Genomic DNA, 22,086 nt, shown 5'->3' on the forward strand with positions numbered 1-22,086 from the left:
AATAGTACTGATGATACGCTCTGCATGTCATGTTTAGTCCATCTAAATGTTAAATGTTAAATTTAAATCTAAATGGTAGTTGAATACTGTTGTTATTTATTCTTATTGTAAAAAGGTGCTACTATGTTGCTGGTTTTTAAGTGAGAAGGTCTTTGCATGAATACCATCAATCAGTACTTGAAAGGTAACTTCTCCCAAAGTTATTTTGAGAGTAGCCTAGATTGAGGGATTCACAGTAGTACAACCTTCACCATCCCTGCCTTTCAAAAACACCTTTCACTGATTTGATAGTTCATGAAGTTCAGTTTTATTACATTTTTAAGTTCTTTTGTATATTCAGTGCTAGGTGCCACCCTTCTTTTATGCATGAGAGAAGGAGAAAGCATGAGAATGAGAAAGAATACTTGGTATAATTTATTTATGAGAATTTCGGTTATTTTTTATCACATTATTATATGGTGTTAAATTCTGTTTAGTATATTAAACTTATTTTACTCATGAGGGTAAGTATGCTAGATTGAGAATGCATTACAGAAGTGAGAGAAAATAAAGAGGAGAAGCTCAGTTGATTTTATTGTTATGATTCAGTATGTTAAATTTCTTTCATACATGAGAAAGGAGAATAAGAACACAATGTTAAATGCCATGACTTTTTTTTTTATGCTGAGACTATTAATCCCTGGTTTTTAAATATCCAAGCACAACCTTTTACTTAAACTATTTTACAACTGTTTTGAAGGTGTTCCTCTGATGAAGATTGTTAATCACAGCTTCAGTTTAAAATGAAGTCACAAAAACCTATTCCTATTTTCCCTACAAGGTCTATTGCTTTATAATGCACTTTCATGACATGCATGGGTTTCCAGAAACCTGACATAATGATGAATGATTTTTCTCTCCATATCAGTGAGAGAAGCAGCAAATTGGAAAATTTATTTTACAAATCTACCAAATGTTGATAAACTAACACAAGATAAAATGTGTGTTGTATATCCAACTTTAGTGTTGCTTAATTTTAAAATTACACAATACCCTTAGCAAATTAGCCATCCTCAATAAATACAAAATGACTTTGTAAAAATACCTTAAAGCTTCTATGTTTATATACATATATAATTCATGGACAATGTTCTTTCCATTCAGGTTAACAAAATAAACTATGACTGTTCATAAATACCATACAGTATCACAAATATAACACATGAAGAATAACATGAAGTAAATTTATGACAAAGACCATATTGTAAGGCAGTTTTGATTAATTTGTCAATATGGTCTTCACAAAACAGTGCAAAACTGTCATCTTGTTAAAAAATAATACTATTATTTTTAATCAAAGTATTGTACACAATAAACTGGAGAAATAACTTGTATATGCATAATATCTGGTAACAAAAATCCAAAAGTTGCAGAAGTTCAAGGAATGTAATGCATTCAATATATGAAAACCTACAGCACTATTATCTCAATCATGAATAGTATAACACAAGTTATTTCTCCCTCCTCCTATATTTGTTTCTGGACCGTTGCTCTTTGCTGTCTTCCTTAATGTCTCCACTATCTACTTGAGCAGTTCCATAACCACCAGTTTCTGGATTACGAAATCTCTCTTCAAAGTCTCCAGATGATGCATTTACATCTGACTTTTCATATAATTCAGAATTACTCAAAGGTACATTCTGTGCATGGCTTGCATCTGTTGAAAGAAAATACCATTACTAAGAAATCACAACACTTAGCTTTACACCAGACAAAGAATTGTACTCTAATTACAAATAATTTATGGTGTCTATACAATAAACAAACCTCTTATTCTCATACCAAACACAATGGAAGTCAAAATTACCCCTAGTTACACAGTTGAACTGATCCGAGTTGTTATTTAAAGCAAATCCTCCCTGAACTGGGAGGCTATCCTTACCATTTTCTGCTCAGCGGATGCTATCCTTACCATTTTCTGCTCAGCTCACTAGTATTTAGCTCTAGCAGTTCCTTATATAATCTTTCTTGATCTTTTTAATATTATTAGAGGTAAAGTCAAGAATACATATTTTAAACTAAATTTACTCTAGAAAATGTTTTTTTCTGATTACAATAACAAAGCTGCTACCATGCTTCACATACTGTGGTAACTGCAACTTCTATATTTAGGTATTTAGTAACATGAGAATGTGTTCGTACAAGGACCATTGTCTTTGCCTTATGTTTTGGTTTGAATTGGGCAACTGAATATACATTTACTAAAACAATTTTGTTACCATAGGGGTTGAAAGGTTCCACCCAAGTAGGGTCAATATTTCACTAGTTTCCTTGTTTAGTATTTGTACTGTGCATGCCAAGCTCATACTCCACTGAGCCGAAGTCAAGGTGTCATTCCACTATTTTACTTCTCTTAAGTCAGCTGTGCTTCTTTGTATTATCACTGTGTTTCTGTTATGGTGATGTACCTTTCATTTTTCATTTACAAATGTGCTTGTTGATTTTCCTTTACTCTTGATGTATTCTGCTGAGCATTAAGTGAATTTAATGCTTACTTAGCATCTTTTGCTTGTCTGAATAATTGTCACTGTTGTGTTGCTGTGAGTACAGTAAAACCCCTATATTCGATATGTACAAGACAACCCCCCTCCCACGAATAGTTAAAATCCATGAATAGTTAACCCTTAAACGCCGATTGGACGTATCATACATCGACTAAAATTGTCTGTTGGGTGCCGAGTGGACGTACCGTACTTCGACTAAAAAAATTTTCAACCTTCGGTCAACTTTGACTCGACCGAAATGGTCGAAAAACGCAATTGTAAGCTAAAACTCTTACATTCTAGTAATATTCAATCTTTTACATTCATTTTGCAACAAATTGGAAGTCTCTAGCACAATATTTCGATTTATGGTGAATTTTTGAAAAAAACTTTTTCCTTACGTCCGCGCAGTAACTCGGCTGAAAATTTCAGAAATTCTTTCGTCATTTTGTTGTAATTTTTACACTGTTTTACATTAGCCGTTACATAAAGTTTTATATATGAAAATGTGTGCAATTTCATGTAAAATACAACAAAATACAACCCATGGTTGTAGCTTTTATCAGTTTGGAAATATTTTCATATAAATCACGATAACTGCCAAAATTTCAACCTTGGTCAACTTTGATTTCGACCGAAATGGTAAAAAACGCAATTGTAAGCTAAAACTCTTACATTCTAGTAATATTCAATCATTTACCTTCATTTTGCAACAAATTGGAAGTCTCTAGCACAATATTTCGATTTATGGCGAATTTTTGAAAAAACTTTCCTTACATCCGCGCCAGAAATTCTTTAAATCACGTTGTCGTAATGTTTGCACCGTTTTATATTAGTCGTTACATAAATTTTTATATATGGAAATGTGCGCAATTTCATGTAGAATACAACAGAAAATAACTCATGGTGTAGCTTTTATCAGTTTGGAAATATTTTCATATAAATCACGATAACTGCCAAAATTTCAAGCTTCGGTCAACTTTAACTCGACCGAAATGGTAAAAAAACGCAATTATAAGCTAAACCCCTAACATTCTAGTAATATTCAATCATGTACCTTCATTTTGCAACAAACTGGAAGTCTCTAGCACAATATTTTGATTTATGGTGAATTTCTGAAAAAAAAAAAAAAACTTTTTCCTTACGTCTGCACGCGGTAACTCGGCCGAACATCTCAGAAATTCTTTCGTCACGTTGTCGTAATGTTTGCATCGTTTTACATTAGTCGTTACATAAACTTTTATATATATGAAAATTTGCGCAATTTCACGTAGAATACAACAGCAAATAACTCATGGTTATAGCTTTTATCAGTTTTGAAATATTTTCACATAAATCACGATAACTGCCAAAATTTCAACCGGTCAACTTTAACTTTCGACCGAAATGGTCGAAAAACGCAATTGTAAGCTAAAACTCTTACATTCTAGTAATATTCAATCATTTACCTTCATTTTGCAATAAATTGGAAGTTTCTAGCACAATATTTTGATTTATGGTGAATTTTTGACAAAAAACATTTTCCTTACGTCCATGTGGTAACTCGGCCGAACATCTCGGAAATTCTTTAAATCACGTTGTCGTAATGTTTGCACCGTTTTATATTAGTCGTTACATAAACTTTTATATATGAAAATGTGCGCAATTTCATGTAGAATACAACAAAAAATAACTCATGGTTGTAGCTTTTATCAGTTTTGAAATATTTACATATAAATCACGATAAATAGAAAAAACTCTACCTTCGGTCAACTTTAACTCGACCGAAATGGTCAAAAACTGCAATTGTAAGCTAAAACACTTACAGTCTAGTAATATTCAATCAATTAGCTTCATTTTTCAACAAACGGAAGTCTCTAGCACAATATTTTGATTTATGGTGAATTCTTGAAAAAAAAAATTTTACGTCCACGTGTTACGAATTCATGCATCATATTGTGATAATATTTTCTCTGTGCTGCTTTGATCGTTTTACAATTTGTTATATACCAAAATCATCGCAATTTAGTGTACAATAAAAAAAAAAAAAAAATAACCTGTTAGCTTTAACCGTTTTGCTCACAGCACAATTTGTATAAAATTATATATGAAAATTTTTTTTTGCGCTGTCATATATTTCAATATTTACGTATGATAATGATAATTTTTCATTTCTGATGGTTGCATACTAAACTTCAGGCAATTACAAAAAAACGAGCCAAAAATGAACTCTTAATCTTAAAAACTAAGCATGCTGTCATTTTTTGAAAAAAACTTTTTTTCCGCTTTGGCGCTAACTCCCGAACGCCGCCGGCATACTGGAGACGTTTTTGTAAATAGAGGCTCGGCGTTAGAGGGTTAACACCCCCTCTAAAAATGCTTATAACTGCCTATCTTAAAAGTTCAAATACATCAAATATGCCTTAAATTATTATCCTGCTACTGTATTAATCTTTGAAGTGATATTAACATTATTTCAAAGTCATCTTAAACATTTTACCCTTAAAAATATATATGTAGCCAATAACAGAGAGAGAGAGAGAGAGATGAACTTAGTTGCATGGTTAAACAATTAAAAATGTTAATAATACAGTACAGTATATATATTATGTATATCTTTCTATTAACCAGTCTCCCTTTCTATCTATCTATTTATCTATCCATCTACCTCACCTTTGGTGAGAGAGAGAGAGAGAGAATGGGCAACATCACACACCACCAAGAGGGCAACACTTTCTACCCTTGTGGTCAATATGTCAAGATATTCGACATATTTGACAGGTTACACCCACCCTCCTGTCTCGAGGAGACTGGGAAAAAGAAGAGGGAAAAAATTTATTTAGCTAACATCTTACTAATTCACTACTGTATATTTTCTTTAATGAATTGATAATTTGCTGTTTACATTAATTTTAATATTTGAAAATTGGTAAATCATTTACTTATCATACAAAACAAACAAACATACAGGCAGTCCCTGGGTTATGACAGGTCCGGCTTATGACGTTCCAAGGTGGCGATGCTTTTCAAATATATTCATCAGAAATTATTTCCTGGTTTAAGACGCATGTTCTGGGGTTACGACGCCAATCTAATGGAAGAAATATGGCTCCAAAATGGCAGAATAATCAAAATTTGGAATTTTTTTATGAACATAAACTCAGTGAAAATTGCTGTTTAGATTGTTTTCAATATACCCAAAGCATTTAAAGTAAGGTTTTCTTAGGATTTTTGGCTTATAATGATTTTCGGCTTAGGACGCGGCGTAGGAACGGAATCTCTGTCGTAAACTGGGGACTGCCTGTACTCTCTCATCTCAATATGAGAGAGAGAGAAAATTATTATTTTTATTATTTAATGTTATTTAATCTTATTAAACTTGGTATTAATATCTGAAAATTAGTACTGTAAATCACTTTATCATAAATTGTATCCTCTATAGAAATGCTTATAATGTCATCCTGAAACACTTATATATCATTTTAATATAATTTCAATATTCAATATAATACTTCAATCACTGTAATATCACTTCAATAGTATCGAGGCTGAGCATTGTATCTATAATGGGTGAAAAAACCAGTTTAAGCACCAGCTGCCAGCAGGGTTCGCTATAAGGAGGTCCCTTGGGTACTATAAAGGGGTCCCTCCTGAATCTATGGAGGGGCGAGAACCAGTTTTTTACCATGCAAAGCTAAAACCCTGTATCTTTCCACAAAGTTTCTCTCTCTCAGTTATTACAGTAGTTAATCTTATTATTATTTAATCCTATTACTATTATTATTAATATCTGAAAATTAGTACTTATTATTACCTGTATTATTACAGGTACAATATTATTATTACAGGCAGTCCCCGGTTATCGGCAATCCGGTTTTTCGGTGCTTGTCTAGCGACAAAAATTGGCAATTTTCGGCACCGATGTGCACTGAATTCTGCTTACTGGTGCTGATACATACTTAACTGAGGCGCCACTAACCAAAAATCGCCGATTTTGGATTATCGCCAATTTTCACTTATCATCATGCTGTTAGAATGGAACCCCTGCCAATAACCGGGGACTGCCTTATTATTATTTAGTTTTATTAATATTAACACTTTCGCATCTGTATAGTTTCAGCGCCGCGCCTACCAGAGATCCGAGGTGTCTGGGAGCGCTCAACAGTGAGAAAAAATATTTATTTAGAAAATTCAGCAAAAATAGAAATTATATGCCAACAATGTTCATTTTGCTGTCCTTTTTTCTCAATGCTTATATTTTATGCTGGAATAGTCAGAATAAGAGTTCCAGCCCTCTAAATTGAAAAAATTTGAGTTATTAAAAAAAAAAATCTACTTATTTTTACATTTTCGTTCGTAGCCCAAAAACTATGAAAGTCAGGCAAATTAATTTTTTTTATGAGAAAGCCAACAAAATTCTCCAAATATCGATATGTAAAATAATGAAAAACGGATAAGTACAGTTTGTGAAAAAATTGATAGAAAAGAGGGTAAGAAACAGAGCGCGCTGCCCAGTGTACGGTGAGAATTAGCACTATAGTTTTTTTTTTTTAAGAGCTCTATCTTGGCTATTTTTCATAGGAATTACTTTGTAAATATTCGAAAATTTAGAGGAAAGGTTGAGGAATACAATGAGAGTCAAGAAAAATGGTTTTGGTAACGGCAACAGTTCCATTTTGACGTTGTAAGTTGATCGAAACAAAAAAAAATGTTACCGTTGTCAACATTATTGTTCATAGCTCAAAACCTATAACAGTTAGGCGAATGAATTATTTTTCATGAGAAAGCCAACAAAATTCTCTAAATATCGACATATAAAAGAATGAAAAACAAATAAGTACAGTTGGTAAAAAAATTTATAGAAAAAGCGGGTACGAAACAGTGTGTTTCCCATAGTGTAATCCCACATACAAATCCCACATTTTATAAAAAATGTAAAAAAATATGTAAGATACGAGAGAGAAGCGTGGATAGAATCAGCTGATTTCACTGTGAGAATTTTACTACGCCAGGGATTTGATTCAGGAACTAAAAAACTTATAGAAAAAGAGGGTACGAAACACAGTGTTTCCAATACAGCGAACCCCCCGTATTCACGGGGGATGCATCCCACACGCCCCCGCAAATAGCTAAAATCCGCGAATACTTAAAACTCTAAAAACACTTAGAACTGCCCATTTTGATAGTTTAAACAGAAAAACCCTGTAAAAATGCATATACCTGAGTATTTTAATAGTTTTATCACAAAAAGTACATTTATTCATGAAAATTACATGAAAATACAGTACTTAGTGAATATTTCTCAGTGAAAAATACAGCGAATGGGCGAATTTTCCGCGAATAATGGCTAGATATGTTCCACAGAGAAACCCGCCAATGCGTGAGTCCGCGAATCATTAGAACGCGAATACAGGGGTTTTACTGTAATGTAATCTCACATTTTATAAAAAATGTAAGATATGAGAGAGAAGTGTGGGTAGGATCAGCTGCTTTCATTGTGAGAACTTTACTATGCCAGGGATTTGCGCATGCGCAGTATAGGAACTGCTTGGCTGGCGTACTGATGCCTGAGTTACACGGTCCAAGGTATGCTTTAGCCTATGGAAACCACTAACTGTCCGAATAAAAAAAAAAAATTACTCCTAACACTCGTACGAAAAATTTCTGTAAATTTTATGTAGCAGTACGTCAGTCGGGTAGGAAGGGGAGTAGGGTACTTTTACGTACCACTACGTCATTTGGGTATGAATGGGTTAATGTTTGAAAATTATGAATGGGTTAATGTTTGAAAATCAATAAATAATTTTTTTATCATAAAATTTTGTCATGAAAAAACTTCAAAATACACTAATTAGTGTATACAGTAAACCCCCGTATTCATGTTCTCACGATTTGCAGACTCTCATATTTGTGGATTTCTCTGTGGAACCTATCTATCCATTACTCGCAGAAAATTCGCCCATTCGCGATATTTTTCACTGAGAAATATTCACTAATCAGTGTATTTTCATATAATTTTCATGACATGCACTTTTTGTGACAAAACTATTAAAATACTCTGGTATAAGCATTTTTAGAGGATTTTTCTTGTGTTTAAACTGTCAAAATAGGCAGTTCTAAGTGTTTTTGGAGGGTTTTAAGTATTTGCGGATTTTAGCTATTCATGGGGAGTGAGGGGGTGGTGCAATACACATCCTGCGCGAATACGGGGGGTTTACTGTATTTCTCAACGAAAAAGTCTGTGTATTGCCAAATTTTTCGCAAATAATTTAGGGACAAGTTCCACAGAAAAATCTGTGAATTACGAGACTGCAAGTAGCTAGGGCTGACTATACTCACCTATTTCAATACTTTATTTCAGATACTCAAGTGAGATACTCTGATTTAATTATAAGTATAAGTTTTGCTTGGTTTTCACAATCTGACTTTGTTTCATGTAGGAGCTTTGACAAGTAAGTTTTAGCCTTGCCTTAGTCTTAGGGGTGTTGTTTATTTGTTCAGTTAATATTTCCTCTTCCAGTAAGAAGTAAAAGCTGCCATCTCTATTTGAGCTATTCATTGTGTTAATTATGCTTCTTTAAAATTAAGATACTGAATTTATTTTGGTGACCTGTATCCTTTCCCCTATTATGCTAAGCTTACTGGGAATATATTTCCCTTACTCATGCCTCAGCTTACTTGAGCAAGCAAGGACAGTAAAGTTCCTTTAACCCTCTAACGCCAAGCCTCTATTTACAAAAATGTCTCCCGTATGCCGGCGGCGTTCGGGAGTTAGCGCCAAAGCGGAAAAAAAGTTTTTTTCAAAAAATCACAGCACGCTTAGTTTTTAAGATTAAGAGTTCATTTTTGGCTCCCTTTTTTTGTCATTGCCTGAAGTTTAGTATGCAACCATCAGAAATGAAAAAATATCATTATCATATATAAATATTGAAATATATGACAGCGCAAAAAAAAAAATTTCATATATAATTTTATACAAATCGCGCTGAACAAAATGGTTAAAGCTAACAGGTTATTTATTTTTCTTTGTATTGTACACTAAATTGCGATGATTTTGGTATATAATAAATTGTAAAACAATCAAAGCAACACAGAGAAAATATTATCACAAAATGATGCATGAATTAAACGCAGCTGGACGTAAAAAAAGTTTTTTCAAAAATTCACCATAAATCGAAATATTGTGCTAGAGACTTCCCGTTTGTTGAAAAATGAAGCTAATTGATTGAATATTACTAGACTGTAAGTGTTTTAGCTTACAATTGCAGTTTTTGACCATTTCGGTCGAGTTAAAGTTGACCGAAGGTAGAATTTTTTCTATTTATCGCGACTTATATGTAAATATTTCAAAACTGATAAAAGCTACAACCATGAGTTATTTTCTGTTGTATTCTACATGAAATTGCGCACATTTTCATATATAAAAGTTTATGTAACGACTAATATAAAACGGTGCAAACATTACGACAAAGTGACGAAAAAATTTCTGAGATGTTCGGCAGAGTTACCGAGCGGACGTAAGGAAAATGTTTTTGTAAAAAATTCACCATAAATCGAAATATTGTGCTAGAGACTTCCAATTTATTGCACAATGAAGGTAAACGATTGAATATTACTAGAATGTAAGAGTTTTAGCTTACAATTGCGTTTTTCCACCATTTCGGTCGAGTTAAAGTTGACTGAAGGTTGAAATTTTGGCAGTTGTCGTGATTTATGTGAAAAAATTTAAAAACTGATAAAAGCTACAACCATGAGTTATGTTTTGTTGTATTCTACATGAAATTGCACACATTTTCATATATAAAAGTTTATGTAACGACTAATGTAAAACGATGCAAACATTACGACAACGTGACGAAAGAATTTCTGAGATGTTCAGCCGAGTTACCGTGCGCAAACGTAAGGAAAAAGTTTTTTTTTTTTTCAGAAATTCACCATAAATCGAAATATTGTGCTAGAGGCTTCCAGTTTGTTGCAAAATGAAGGTACATGATTGAATATTACTAAAATGTTAGGGGTTTAGCTTATAATTGTGTTTTTTTACCATTTCGGTCGAGTTAAAGTTGACCGAAGGTTGAAATTTTGGCAGTTATCGTGATTTATATGAAAATATTTCCAAACTGATAAAAGCTACAACCATGAGTTATTTTCTGTTGTATTCTACATGAAATTGCGCACATTTCCATATATAAAAGTTTATGTAACGACTAATACAAAATGGTGCAAACATTACGACAACGTGACAAAAGAATTTCTGGCGCGGACGTAAGGAAAAGTTTTTTTCAAAAATTCACCATAAATCGAAATATTGTGCTAGAGACTTCCAGTTTGTTGCAAAATGAAGGTGAATGATTGAATATTACTAGAATGTAAATGATTGAATATTACTAGAATGTAAGAGTTTTAGCTTACAATTGCGTTTTTTACCATTTCGGTCAAGTCAAAGTTGACCGAAGGTTGAAATTTTGGCAGTTATCGTGATTTATATGAAAATATTTCCAAACTGATAAAAGCTAAAACCATGGGTTGTATTTTGTTGTATTCTACATGAAATTGCACACATTTTCATATATAAAACTTTATGTAACGGCTAATATAAAACAGTGCAAAAATTACGACAAAATGACGAAAGAATTTTTGAAATTTTCGGCCGAGTTACCGTGCGGACATAAGGTAAAAGTTTTTTTCAAAAATTCACCATAAATCGAAATATCGTGCTAGAGACTTGCAATTTGTTGCAAAGTGAAGGTAAATGATTGAATATTACTAGAATGTAAGAGTTTTAGCTTACAATTTCGTTTTTCGACCATTTCGGTCGAGTCAAAGTTGACTGAAGGTTGAAATTTTTTGTAGTCGACGTACAGTACGTCCACTCGGCACCCAACAGACAATTTTAGTCGACGTATGATACGTCCAGTCGGCGTTTAAGGGTTAAGTTGTTCTTGGACAAGAACCCACATCTGCAGAGGGGTCATCAGTATTCCCCTTAGAAGATTTGCTCAGTGTGTGTTTGTATAAGCATGTAACTGGCCCTGCAATTGGTGATCCTCCTGACTTTCTCATCTTGCCACACTGCAGCCACAAATGTCAAGAGTCAGGTCTCATCTTACATGTTTCCTTTCCAGCACTGCCACATCCTTTCCAGCACTGCCACACCCTTGTGCCAAGGATGCCCAGGGTAAGAGATGTCTGCCATCCCTGGTCTCAACCCTAACCCCTCCTCACCTCTCTCTTTTCTGAAAAGCTTCTTCTCCATGAAAGACTACCTCTCTGGATGATCTCTTCACCCTGAGAAATATTCCAATCTCTTCATTACTGAGTGTTGAAAATCCTTTATTTGGTATAAGCCACTTTCTTGGGTCAGAAGGCAACCTCCATGCTCCAGGACCAGTTTTAGGCTGTTTGATTCACCCATGGATGAGTTAATGCAGGGTTGGGACTCCTCCTCTTTTGATACTTTTGGTCTATAAGACTTTGGCTGAATCAATGCTTCTTGCAAAGTGCCTGCAATCTTTGCTTTACGTGGCCTCCACTATTCCTGTATACTTTGTTGTTGCCATTTACTCACTGCTCATGAGTGAAGTCCATCAAGGTTCATCTCCAGCAGACTGTATCCTTCTGGTCTCCTGATCTGTTTCCTCAGAGTCACCAACTTCTTTTGTTTTCAAAAGAATTAATTACAAACTGACCATAGCATGAGCTTATTTGGCTGTTTTTGAAAAGGTTATCTCGCAACTCGTGATCAAGGGTAATGAGGTTTGAACTTTCTCCTCTTTCTTGGAATTCAATACATCCTGTAGTTCTCCATCCTTGGAGTGGGAACTGGTGTGGTAAAAACATCTTTGCAAAATCCTACCTGTGAGATTTCAAAATCCAACCTGTGGGATTTCACACACAGACCTCTTGTTTATTTGTGGGCATCAATTGTCATAGAGGATTGTTTTTCCCTACTGGCAGGGATCCCGGTCAGTCATCCTAAATGTCCTCATGATTTCATCCCTCTTGATTAGGGCCAATGTACATGCGTACAATCCCTGGAGTACCTGCCTTTATACCTCGTCCTTGGTGAATGTGCATTTATTGGATAGTGTCAACTGCAAATCCATTACTTTACATAAACTTCACAATTCTGGATTTCCAGTGTTACTCCACTACTTACTGCTTGAAAGAAGTTGTAACTCTTGCATCCTGGTCTGTTCATCTGGTCCTTGATTCATCTTCATTGCCCTCCCTTTCAAATTGCAATTCATGCTATTTATATGCTTGTTTTTTCATGCTATTTATATGCTTGTAAAAACAATGTTCTTCCATAAAATACATGAATGCAGTAACCTGAAAATGTTCTAGCTTAGCCATAAGGGGCTCTGAAAGGGAAAGACCTTCAAAAGGTACATGGTTCCTTAAGGAATGAGTTGACCCTTTCCAGCTCTGGTAAGGGACTCTTGAGGACCAGAACTTTGGACTCCTGCACCTTCTCTAGATAAGCCAGTTGACCACTTGGCTCTCCTCCTATGCACGAGAAGAACTACAAGCATAAGAGGAGGAAGGGATCGTGGATCTCTCCCTTCTGTATGAACACTCGTGGTTAAAATGAATTGGAACCTCTACCCACTCGCAGAACAGGAAGTGAGGTACAGTGCGTGGTCTTTAGTCAGGTATCTCTTGTGAACTGGATGATCATGGTATCCATTCCCCATGAACCCCTTGAGGAGCGATGCTACGATGGTGAAGAACCTCTCCCAGCACCCTGTCTCAAGACCAGGCACTCAGTGTCACAGCAAGTGGGGCCCAACGAGTGTGAATGTGAACACACATGAAAAGAGGAATTTACCTCATCTTGTGTAAACTGGAACATGCATGTTATCGACACCTATATGGCAAGCAATGTTGTGTAGATCTTCTACCATGCCTACACTCCCTGGAGATCTGTCATGAGAGGCCCACTTTAGACTTCTTACAAAAATGCTTGGCTTTTCCCTTCCTCCTCTTCCATCTGTCATGAGAGGCCCACTTTAGACTTCTTACAAAAATGCCTGGCTTTTCCCTTCCTCAAGAAGATGACGATGAGCACCTAGACCTTTTCCTCTTCTCATGTTACATGTAGCATGCTTGCTGTTCACTGACAAGAACTTGTAGAAGAAAAACTAAAGAAGTTGGCTGCTTGGGAGGAAGGTCAGCAAAAACAAGACCACTTTAAGAAATTGCTCATGCTTCCTGGAACTGTGGACGCTGCAGACACTTTACTATCAACCAGAAATTTGCCTGGAAGATTTGGCAGACAAGGCTTCCTTATTCTTATCTACCAAGCTATTTAGAAAGGTGGATCAGTATGAGCTACCTTGGAACATTCAGCTTAGGCCAAATTTTCTTAACATACTTGCATTTCACAAGACTTGAACAGTTCATCGCTATTACCATGAAGGGTATACTGTATTGGAACTGCTGTGTGAACTTCAACCCCAGACAAGTCTACACTTCTGTAAACAAAGAGTGGCACAGCATTTTCAGAGGACGAGAGCGAACCCTTGATGAGCAAGAAGCACTCTTGGAAGGTATTCAGGAAATAGATGATGGTGGAAGAAAGGTCCCAGCTGGATACAACGATGTCGCTGGTGGAGCAAGGCTTCCAACCAAATGACACTGGTGAATGCCTCTCGTCCCTCCTTCTCCTCTAGCTAAATATTTCTCACTGAGAAGACCAATCCACACACCCCATAGGGGGGTAGTGTCCTCAGTGCACCTCAATTGGTGCACTGTAGACATTACTTGAGGGTCTTGGCAGCATCCCTTCAGGAAATAGAAGATAGAAGATGGTGGAAGAAAGGTCCCAGTTGGATACAATGATGTCACTGGAGTAAGGTTCCCAACCCAATGGCGAATGTCTCTCAAACCTCCTTTTCCTCTAGCTAAATATTTCTCACTGAGAAGCCCAATCCACACACCCCACAGGGGATAGTGCCATCAATGTGCCTCAATTGGTGCACTGTAGACATTACTTAAGGTTCTTTACAGCATCCCTTCGGCCCCTAGCTGCAGCCTCTTTCATTCTTTTCACTATACCTCCATTCATATCTTTCTTCCATCTGACTTTCCACCTTCTCCAACAACTGTGAGGTTTTCCTCCTGTTACACCTTTCAAACCTCCCTGCTGCCAATTTCCGTTTCAGCACTGAATGACCTTATAGGTCCCAGCGCTTGGTCTTTGGCCGAAATCTTATGATCTATTTTATTCTTCTATTCAATCCACAAATTTCTCACGAGGGGAAGAATGGACACAAGCTTTACCTTGACAATGAGATAAAACTACTGTGGCTCTACAAGTGCAGGAGACATTAATCTGCCATATAGCTACCAACAAACCTCCTTAATAAAGGAATGTTAAACTCACCCATGTTCATTCAAGGGAGAGGAGAGAATGGCAGCACACACAACCTCACACTGAACAGTCAAAAGATTAAGCGTTAATGGATTCCTCCACTCATTCACTAGCACACCCATATGAATAGCCTTGTGACTACAGTCATTCAACTCTTCAGCTCTACAAGCTAGATATTCTCCAAAAGGCAATGGTTTGTGTACCCATACGAACAAACTTTTTCTACAAACCCATGGTCTCAAACTTCCATTGCCCTACTCTCCCCACATTCTTCAAGATGGTTAGCATGGAGGAATGATGCCTTGCCTTTGGGGTATCAGCGCATTAGCTGAATGCTACTGAAAAAGTCACTGTTGTCAATATCAGTGTCCTTAAAGAATGATTCCTTCCAAATTAGTATTGTTACACATCGTAGTCATTTTAGTCTCTGGCCAAGACATGGATAGACTGTTTATTTCTTATCTCTAACATGTTGATGGGGGGGGACATAGCCATCTACAGAGAATCATGAATTAATAAAATACATAGGATGCAACATAGCAGGGGAGCAGCTTAGAGTTAGCAGAAGTCCATGCCAGTCAAATTTTTCTTATAAGATATTGCCTTCCCCCCCTCTCTCTCTCCCACTCTCTCTCATTTGGTGTTGGTTGATTTTCTATATTACTTCCTCTGTTATTTGTTGTTACTTCAGGAATAGCACTCACTCTCTTTCTCGTTTCTCTGTGAGACTCACTCTCTTTCTCGTTTCTCTGTGAGAGAGTAGGGGAAAATTCCATTTCATTTGTGTATTTATCTCTGGCTTTTCCTCTAGGATACGCAGGACTTCAAGAAAGTGCATGCATTGATGATCTGGTGCCATGCTGATCATTTTCATGGCCTGTCTGGTCTTCTTCAGTTTTGATGACTGTAATTATTAAATAAGGAGCTTCCTTTAGGTGATAAGAGAGATGTTTTAAGAGCAAGACTGTAATCATTCCAATGTATGAGAGGTGGCATCCATCCAATTATTGTGTAAATTCACAGAGACATTTGAAGAAAAGTAGGCTGAACAACTCCCTCCTGGATGAATTCCTCACCAATTGTGACTGTGGTGGCCCCTACAAAAGCTCCACTCTACCAAAAAAGATGAAAAATGCTGCCTAGAGCTTGAAACAGATCCTGAGCATTGCCATATGGAGAGCAAATAATTTTGGCTTAAAGCTCCAAATTTTGCTGAACAAACAAACAGGACCCTAGAGAGAATTCACTCCTTGAGGAATGCCTCCCATCCCCTGGCTTTATATACTGCTTCCTGTTATTCACAGGCTTCCTAGGGGAACTCCAAAGCTCTTCCTCAACAGGCATTATCACTTTTTTAGATATTGAGAACCTTTTTACTAATATCCATGTTAACAAGACCACATCTGAATTAAAACACCCCAGAGGAGGATCCAGAGGCCCTTCTAAATATGTGTACCAAGAAAGCCCTCTTCATCCTCTTCATCACTTATAAAGGGCATAAACATTCTAAAGGAAGTTCTGAAGGCCATTCTAGAGACATGTATTAAGAAGGCCCCCTTTGTCACCAATTAGGGGGATTGGGAGTCCTATTTGCCAATTTCTATATGGGCACCTTCAAGGATAGGGTCTTTAGTAGGATCCCACAGCAACTGTTACATATCAGCACCTATATGATAATCATCAATGTGGAATTAAATATCATAAAATGAACTTATCAAATCAGATAATTTTACAAAGGAACAAAGGCCAACTCTGAAACTTCATACATAAGACTCAAATATGACCAAAAATACACTGCCTGTATACAGTATAACAAAAAACTATATATATCTATTAGGTCTTTTCTTACTAAAAGAAATAAAAGAACTGAAAGAAGCATATCAAACTTTGAATATAACTGTCCTGATAACTGCCAAATATTTATGTGGACCATTAACAGTGGCATTTAATATTATACTCTGAGAGAACAATAAGAGAACAATAAACCTGATAGAGAGCTCTAAGAAACATTTGCAAAATAAACTTCCATGCAGTTACTGTTAAATTTGAATTACTGTATCTTGTATTCTGTTAGAGCCATTTTATGGCTAGAGCTCTATTCCTTTCAAATTCTAATTCTAATGTATCATAACATTTTACTGCAATAGCCCATTTACTAGTTTCTGCTGCCTGCATTACTAAAATACTTTGCCACTTCATGTTAAATCTGCAACTACAGTAATGTATTGGTGTTAATATACTGTGCAAGTTACTTTACCACTAGAAATATAATAATTTTACTCTGATTCTTATCCACTTCAAATGATTGAAATGGTCCATAGGCAATAACGAATAAACTGATAACATGAATATTACAAAATCACAATGACACAATGCTAATTTTCTAAAGATGCCCACAAGAATGCCTCATACTACAGGTATATGAGAAGAATCTATATGCACTACAGGAAGTTTTCATTGAATAAAGGCACAGAAGAAGACCAACAGTTTTATCTAAAACTAAAAGATAAAGCTGAAATAATACAAACTCAAATATCTATGGAAAAAATCCTTAAAGCTTCATGAAGCAGACCTGTAGGGGATACCATTTACAGTGTACAGTTTGGGACGCCGTAGATGCTTCTAAAGGTTCTTTGCAGCATTCCCTTTCTGCTTTTTTTACTTACTTATTCCCTTTGGTCTCTTCCCACCTAGCTGTATTAACTTCACCTTTACCTTTCTCCAATTTATCATACACTTTTCATTACAAGAAATATTCCTTCAGGTGAAAATTTTGAAAATTTATCAATGGAACCAAGTGGTCTTGTAAACTAATTTATAATATAACAATAATAATAATCATGCAGACAAAGAACAATACTTTTACAGTGCTTAAATCTGTAATACACTGAACAACAGAAAAATAAAAGTGAAAGTACCTGTGTGTGGAGGAAGCCATTTCTGTGGTACTTCATCTGTTTCACTAACTGGATCATTCAGACCTTTATCATTTCTACTGCTAACAATTATTTCTAAATGAATGTCATACTGTTGGTCTAATCCAAGGTAACTGTCTGACATAACATACAACGTAAGAACAGCTTTCCCTGAAAAAAAAAAAAAAATTATTGTTTTTGTAATTTAACATACAAATTTTTTTGGCACTTTAGCGTTGAAAATTATAAGACTGTACTTCCACTGCCATGAAAGTGAAGCCATCCTCTCGAGTGGGTACGACTCCTCTTTCTCACTCTTCTACACTAGTTAATACAGTAGTTTGACTCGAATGGTGGGAAGGGGATAGCCTTTTTTAAGCCAGTGATTTATATTTAGTTTTAAACTTTAATCAATTGGGTTTTACAGTAAAGTGCTGTGCCTGAAAACACCATGCTATTCTTATCAGCACAATTAAAAGTACACTGTACTTCCAACATAGCAACCGGAGTTTCAAGACTGCTAACAGCAGAGAAAACCTTAACACTGACCAACAACAAACAACAGTGGATGACAAGGGTTAATGATATAAAAAATTTGATCATTGTAGATTTGTTAAATTTTTCCTTTAAAAGGGTTCTGCTGTGCATTTTTGGCCTACATTCTAACCTGATTCAAGTCCAAGACTTCACCTGTGCCCTTTCCCCATGATTTTCTGGGTCTTTCTTCTAGTATTTGTTTCTGTGGTGGGCGTATTGCTTATGGTGTGCCTTGCATAACACAATTCTGATGGCATTACAGGTCCTTTGTAACAGCCTTTCCGCCCCAGCTGCACTGCTTGTTGGCTTTTATGTTGTATCTGTTCCCTTTAGCCTGATCATGTCTGGTTGTCCAACTTCTTCAACCTTTGGTAAGCCCTGTCTTCAAAAGTGGCTCTGGTCTTGTTATGCTATGTTTAATATATAAATACTATTGTGTCTTTCTACTTCCCTATCTATAATTTCTCTAACTAACTGTCCTTATCCCCTTCCTGACTTGTCAAATCCATCTGATCTTAATAATATACTTGTCTTTCAGCATATAACATATAATTCCTAGCCTTTACACAACATATATTTTTCCCCTTTTTACTAACTGGGCATTCTTATTTACGAGTAGCCTAGCTAGAATACCTTCTCACTTTATCCATGCTGTTGCTACTCTTGCCTACTACACTCTCAGTGCAGCTTCATAACCCAGTACCCTTCCAAGTACTGCCCTTCCACTAAAAAAAAAGTTCTCTTTCTCCCCTGTTCTTTGTTTGCTTTTACAAATTTTGGGCACCAAAAATTCCCGTATTCCATTTAAATTCTGCAATCCTTAGCATCTGTAACAATTTATAAATAGAAATGTACATGTAAGGCATTCACCCTTTCAACTCTCCCACATCATTTACTGGGCCTGTTCCCTGTTTGCATATTTTTATTTGTTCCTTTTCTAGTCACCATAAACTTGGCTGTGTTTACAGTGATTTTCAGTCCTCTAATTACATTCTTTTCTTCCCTGTTTCACACAGTTCTAGGACTTCTGCTGATTTTCCTGTTAATATCTAGTTTCTGGCACATAGTAACCACCAGGGGATTCTTTCTATCCACTCCATTGTCGATTCCTTTATTAATATAATAAAATACAGGATTTTGATGCTTCATTATTGTTGGGCATAAACATTTATTTCAAATTCTTCTACTATACCTGCTACAGTATTACCTTCCACTCATTATTTTGAGTAATGTACAGTAGCTTCACTAGCTCAATGTGTCTATCAGACATTCTCTGCTTGCAAACCGCTTGTCTTAGTATTTTGCTAAACACATTCTCAAAGTACAAACACATATGTAACTAGTAAAATGTGACCAGTATTCTCTTTATATAGTACTGTATAAGTCTTTCTTTTTGCATGGTATTTAGCCTGCAGTTACCTCATAATAAAAGTTCCCAAATGCATCACTGAAATGCCTGTTGGCACTAAGAGTCCAAAGAGACCTAACAAAGGAAAGTGACAAAAAAGAAAAGAGAGAGGAATATCATATCCCACTTGAGGAATGGTTCTCAATGTCATCATAGTGCAAGTGCTGTCCTCTTCTGTATCTCTCAAGTGAAGTCTACCATCCACAATATTGAAACAAAATGCTATGGTGAAGGAATGTTTTGTGTTTCATACAAATACATATTCATATGACTTCCAACAACATCAGGATGCAATCTCAATGTTTTTAAATTTAAATTATGAACCAAATATATTACAGTAAGTGAGCAGGTTGTTTTTAAGTTACTAAAAGTATTAACATACTTTATCTACAACAACAGAATTAAAAATATTTCTACCAGGTTCAGGAGGGGTAGTGAACACCATGGTGTGAGTTACTCTGCCACGGACAGGAGGAACCCTCTTCAGAGCTATAAGTTCTCCAGATTCAACTTCCCCAAGCACTAAAAACCAACCCTCATCTTTTGCTTTAGGGAATTTGGGTGCATGCACTCGCAGGTCTTTAGTCTGAAATACAGTAAACCAAAGTGTAAAAACTAAACATCATACAAAAAGATATGTGATATATCATAATGGTAAGGCATTCACATTACAAATATAGAAACATTCGTGGAAAGAATACAACTCACTCATATGCAACTTTGAATACCTACAGAATGAATGAAGACAGAGCATAGGAAATCTGTATTCATATATAAACTTGCAATGTAATAAAATTTATTCCTCATATAAAAATCCACCAATCACACATCTGAGGTTGATGGTGATGTTAAGCACAAAATAGCAAAGCCAAATACCGATTACCAATTAAGGAATTAAAAGGAATTTAATTATGAGTATCCCAGATAATTAAAAATTTATCAATGGATTAAACAGCTAAGAATTATCATGATTGATAAATAATATTATGTCTAGAAAAATGACTGAGAGCTTTTATATAAGGAGGAATATATGACCAGAACTGTTCAATTTAAATTATAATTATTTTCATACTGGGTGTACAGTGATGCAATTCTTGTTTTAAATCAGCAACACACAATACAGAGATCAAATTTAAGATAAATACCGTTTTTATTATACAACACAGATTTCATATACTGCATAATTTCTGCAGATGAAGAAATTCCAGTCACATAAACTAACACCATTCAAGAATGAGACATGCTCAGTCTTGCATATGATGTTTGTGTGCAGAAGAAAGGTTACTCACTCCAAGATTAATGATTTTGTATGAAAAAAACTTGTTTTGTGTAACAAAAACTTATGTTTCATCACAATCCTATTAGACTTATATGACTTAAATAGCCATTTAGAATGAAGAATGAAAAGTTAAACCACCCAAACTTAGACCTTTAAATGCAGGATTATTGGAGGATTGATGACAAAGGTAGCAAAGTCAATTCCAAGGGATCTCTGCTGTGAGTGCTCCAGGCATAACAGTGGTTTGCACTCCGGCCGGCTGATGAAGAGTTAGAGGAGTTTATCTCTGGTGATAGAAATTCATTTCTCGCTATAATGTGGTTCGGATTCCACAATAAGCTGTAGGTCCCATTGCTAAGTAACCAGTTGGTTCTTAGCCAAGTAAAATAAGTAATCCTTCGGGCCAGCCCTAGGAGAGCTGTTAATCAGCTCTGTGGTCTGGTAAAACTAAGGTATACTTAACCTGGTAGGCAGCAGCATGAGAATATGACTGAGCATTCATCAGCAACTTGAGGAGCTAAGATGGTTACCTGAGGTAACCACACTTTAATGTGCTATAGAGACATGAATCCATGAATAGTATTCAGAAGCAAATTAAAATTAAAGTTCATGATGCCTACTACACTATCCAAATTATGAATGAATTACGATCCGAATGGCCGTTCGTACCTTGAACTGTTCTGTCGTACTCTTCGCACCTATTCAAGTATGATATAAAGTCAACACAGGCAGTCCCTGGTTATCAGCGGGGGATCCGTTCCCAACGGCATGAAGATAAGCGAAAATCGCCGATAACCGAAAAAGCTTAGACTTTCAGTGCTTATTGGCGCTGATAACCAGAGATTGGCACCTCTGTTAGGTATGTAAAGGTGCCAATGCCCGATTATTGGTGCCAATACGTGGAAATTGGCACATATTGGCACCAAAAATCACCGATTTTCATTGCTAGACAAACACTGTAAAACCAGATCGCGATAACCAGGGACTGCCTGTACAGTACTGTAAGTTTCTTCATTCTAAAACACAATACATTGTACGTACTGTATTTTACAGGTTATTTAACACAAATG

General features: G+C 35.8%; 1 protein-coding gene across 3 annotated transcripts in view; it reads right to left on the reverse strand.

Moving 5' to 3' along the window:
- Positions 1–636: 636 nt before the first annotated feature.
- obe (obelus) overlaps positions 637–22,086 on the reverse strand; it is a 437,154-nt gene continuing 415,704 nt past the window's right edge. For all 3 annotated transcript variants that reach the window (XM_067124317.1, XM_067124318.1, XM_067124319.1), the window contains exons 43-45: positions 20,155–20,323; positions 17,796–17,963; positions 637–1,696 (exon numbers count right to left, since the gene is read on the reverse strand). In XM_067124317.1, the coding sequence (XP_066980418.1) occupies positions 1,491–1,696; positions 17,796–17,963; positions 20,155–20,323 (543 nt within the window). In that variant the 3' untranslated portion in view covers positions 637–1,490. The remainder of the gene's footprint in view (positions 1,697–17,795; positions 17,964–20,154; positions 20,324–22,086) is intronic.

This window comes from Macrobrachium rosenbergii, chromosome 22, assembly GCF_040412425.1.
Source record: "Macrobrachium rosenbergii isolate ZJJX-2024 chromosome 22, ASM4041242v1, whole genome shotgun sequence".
Lineage (NCBI taxonomy): Eukaryota > Metazoa > Arthropoda > Malacostraca > Decapoda > Palaemonidae > Macrobrachium > Macrobrachium rosenbergii.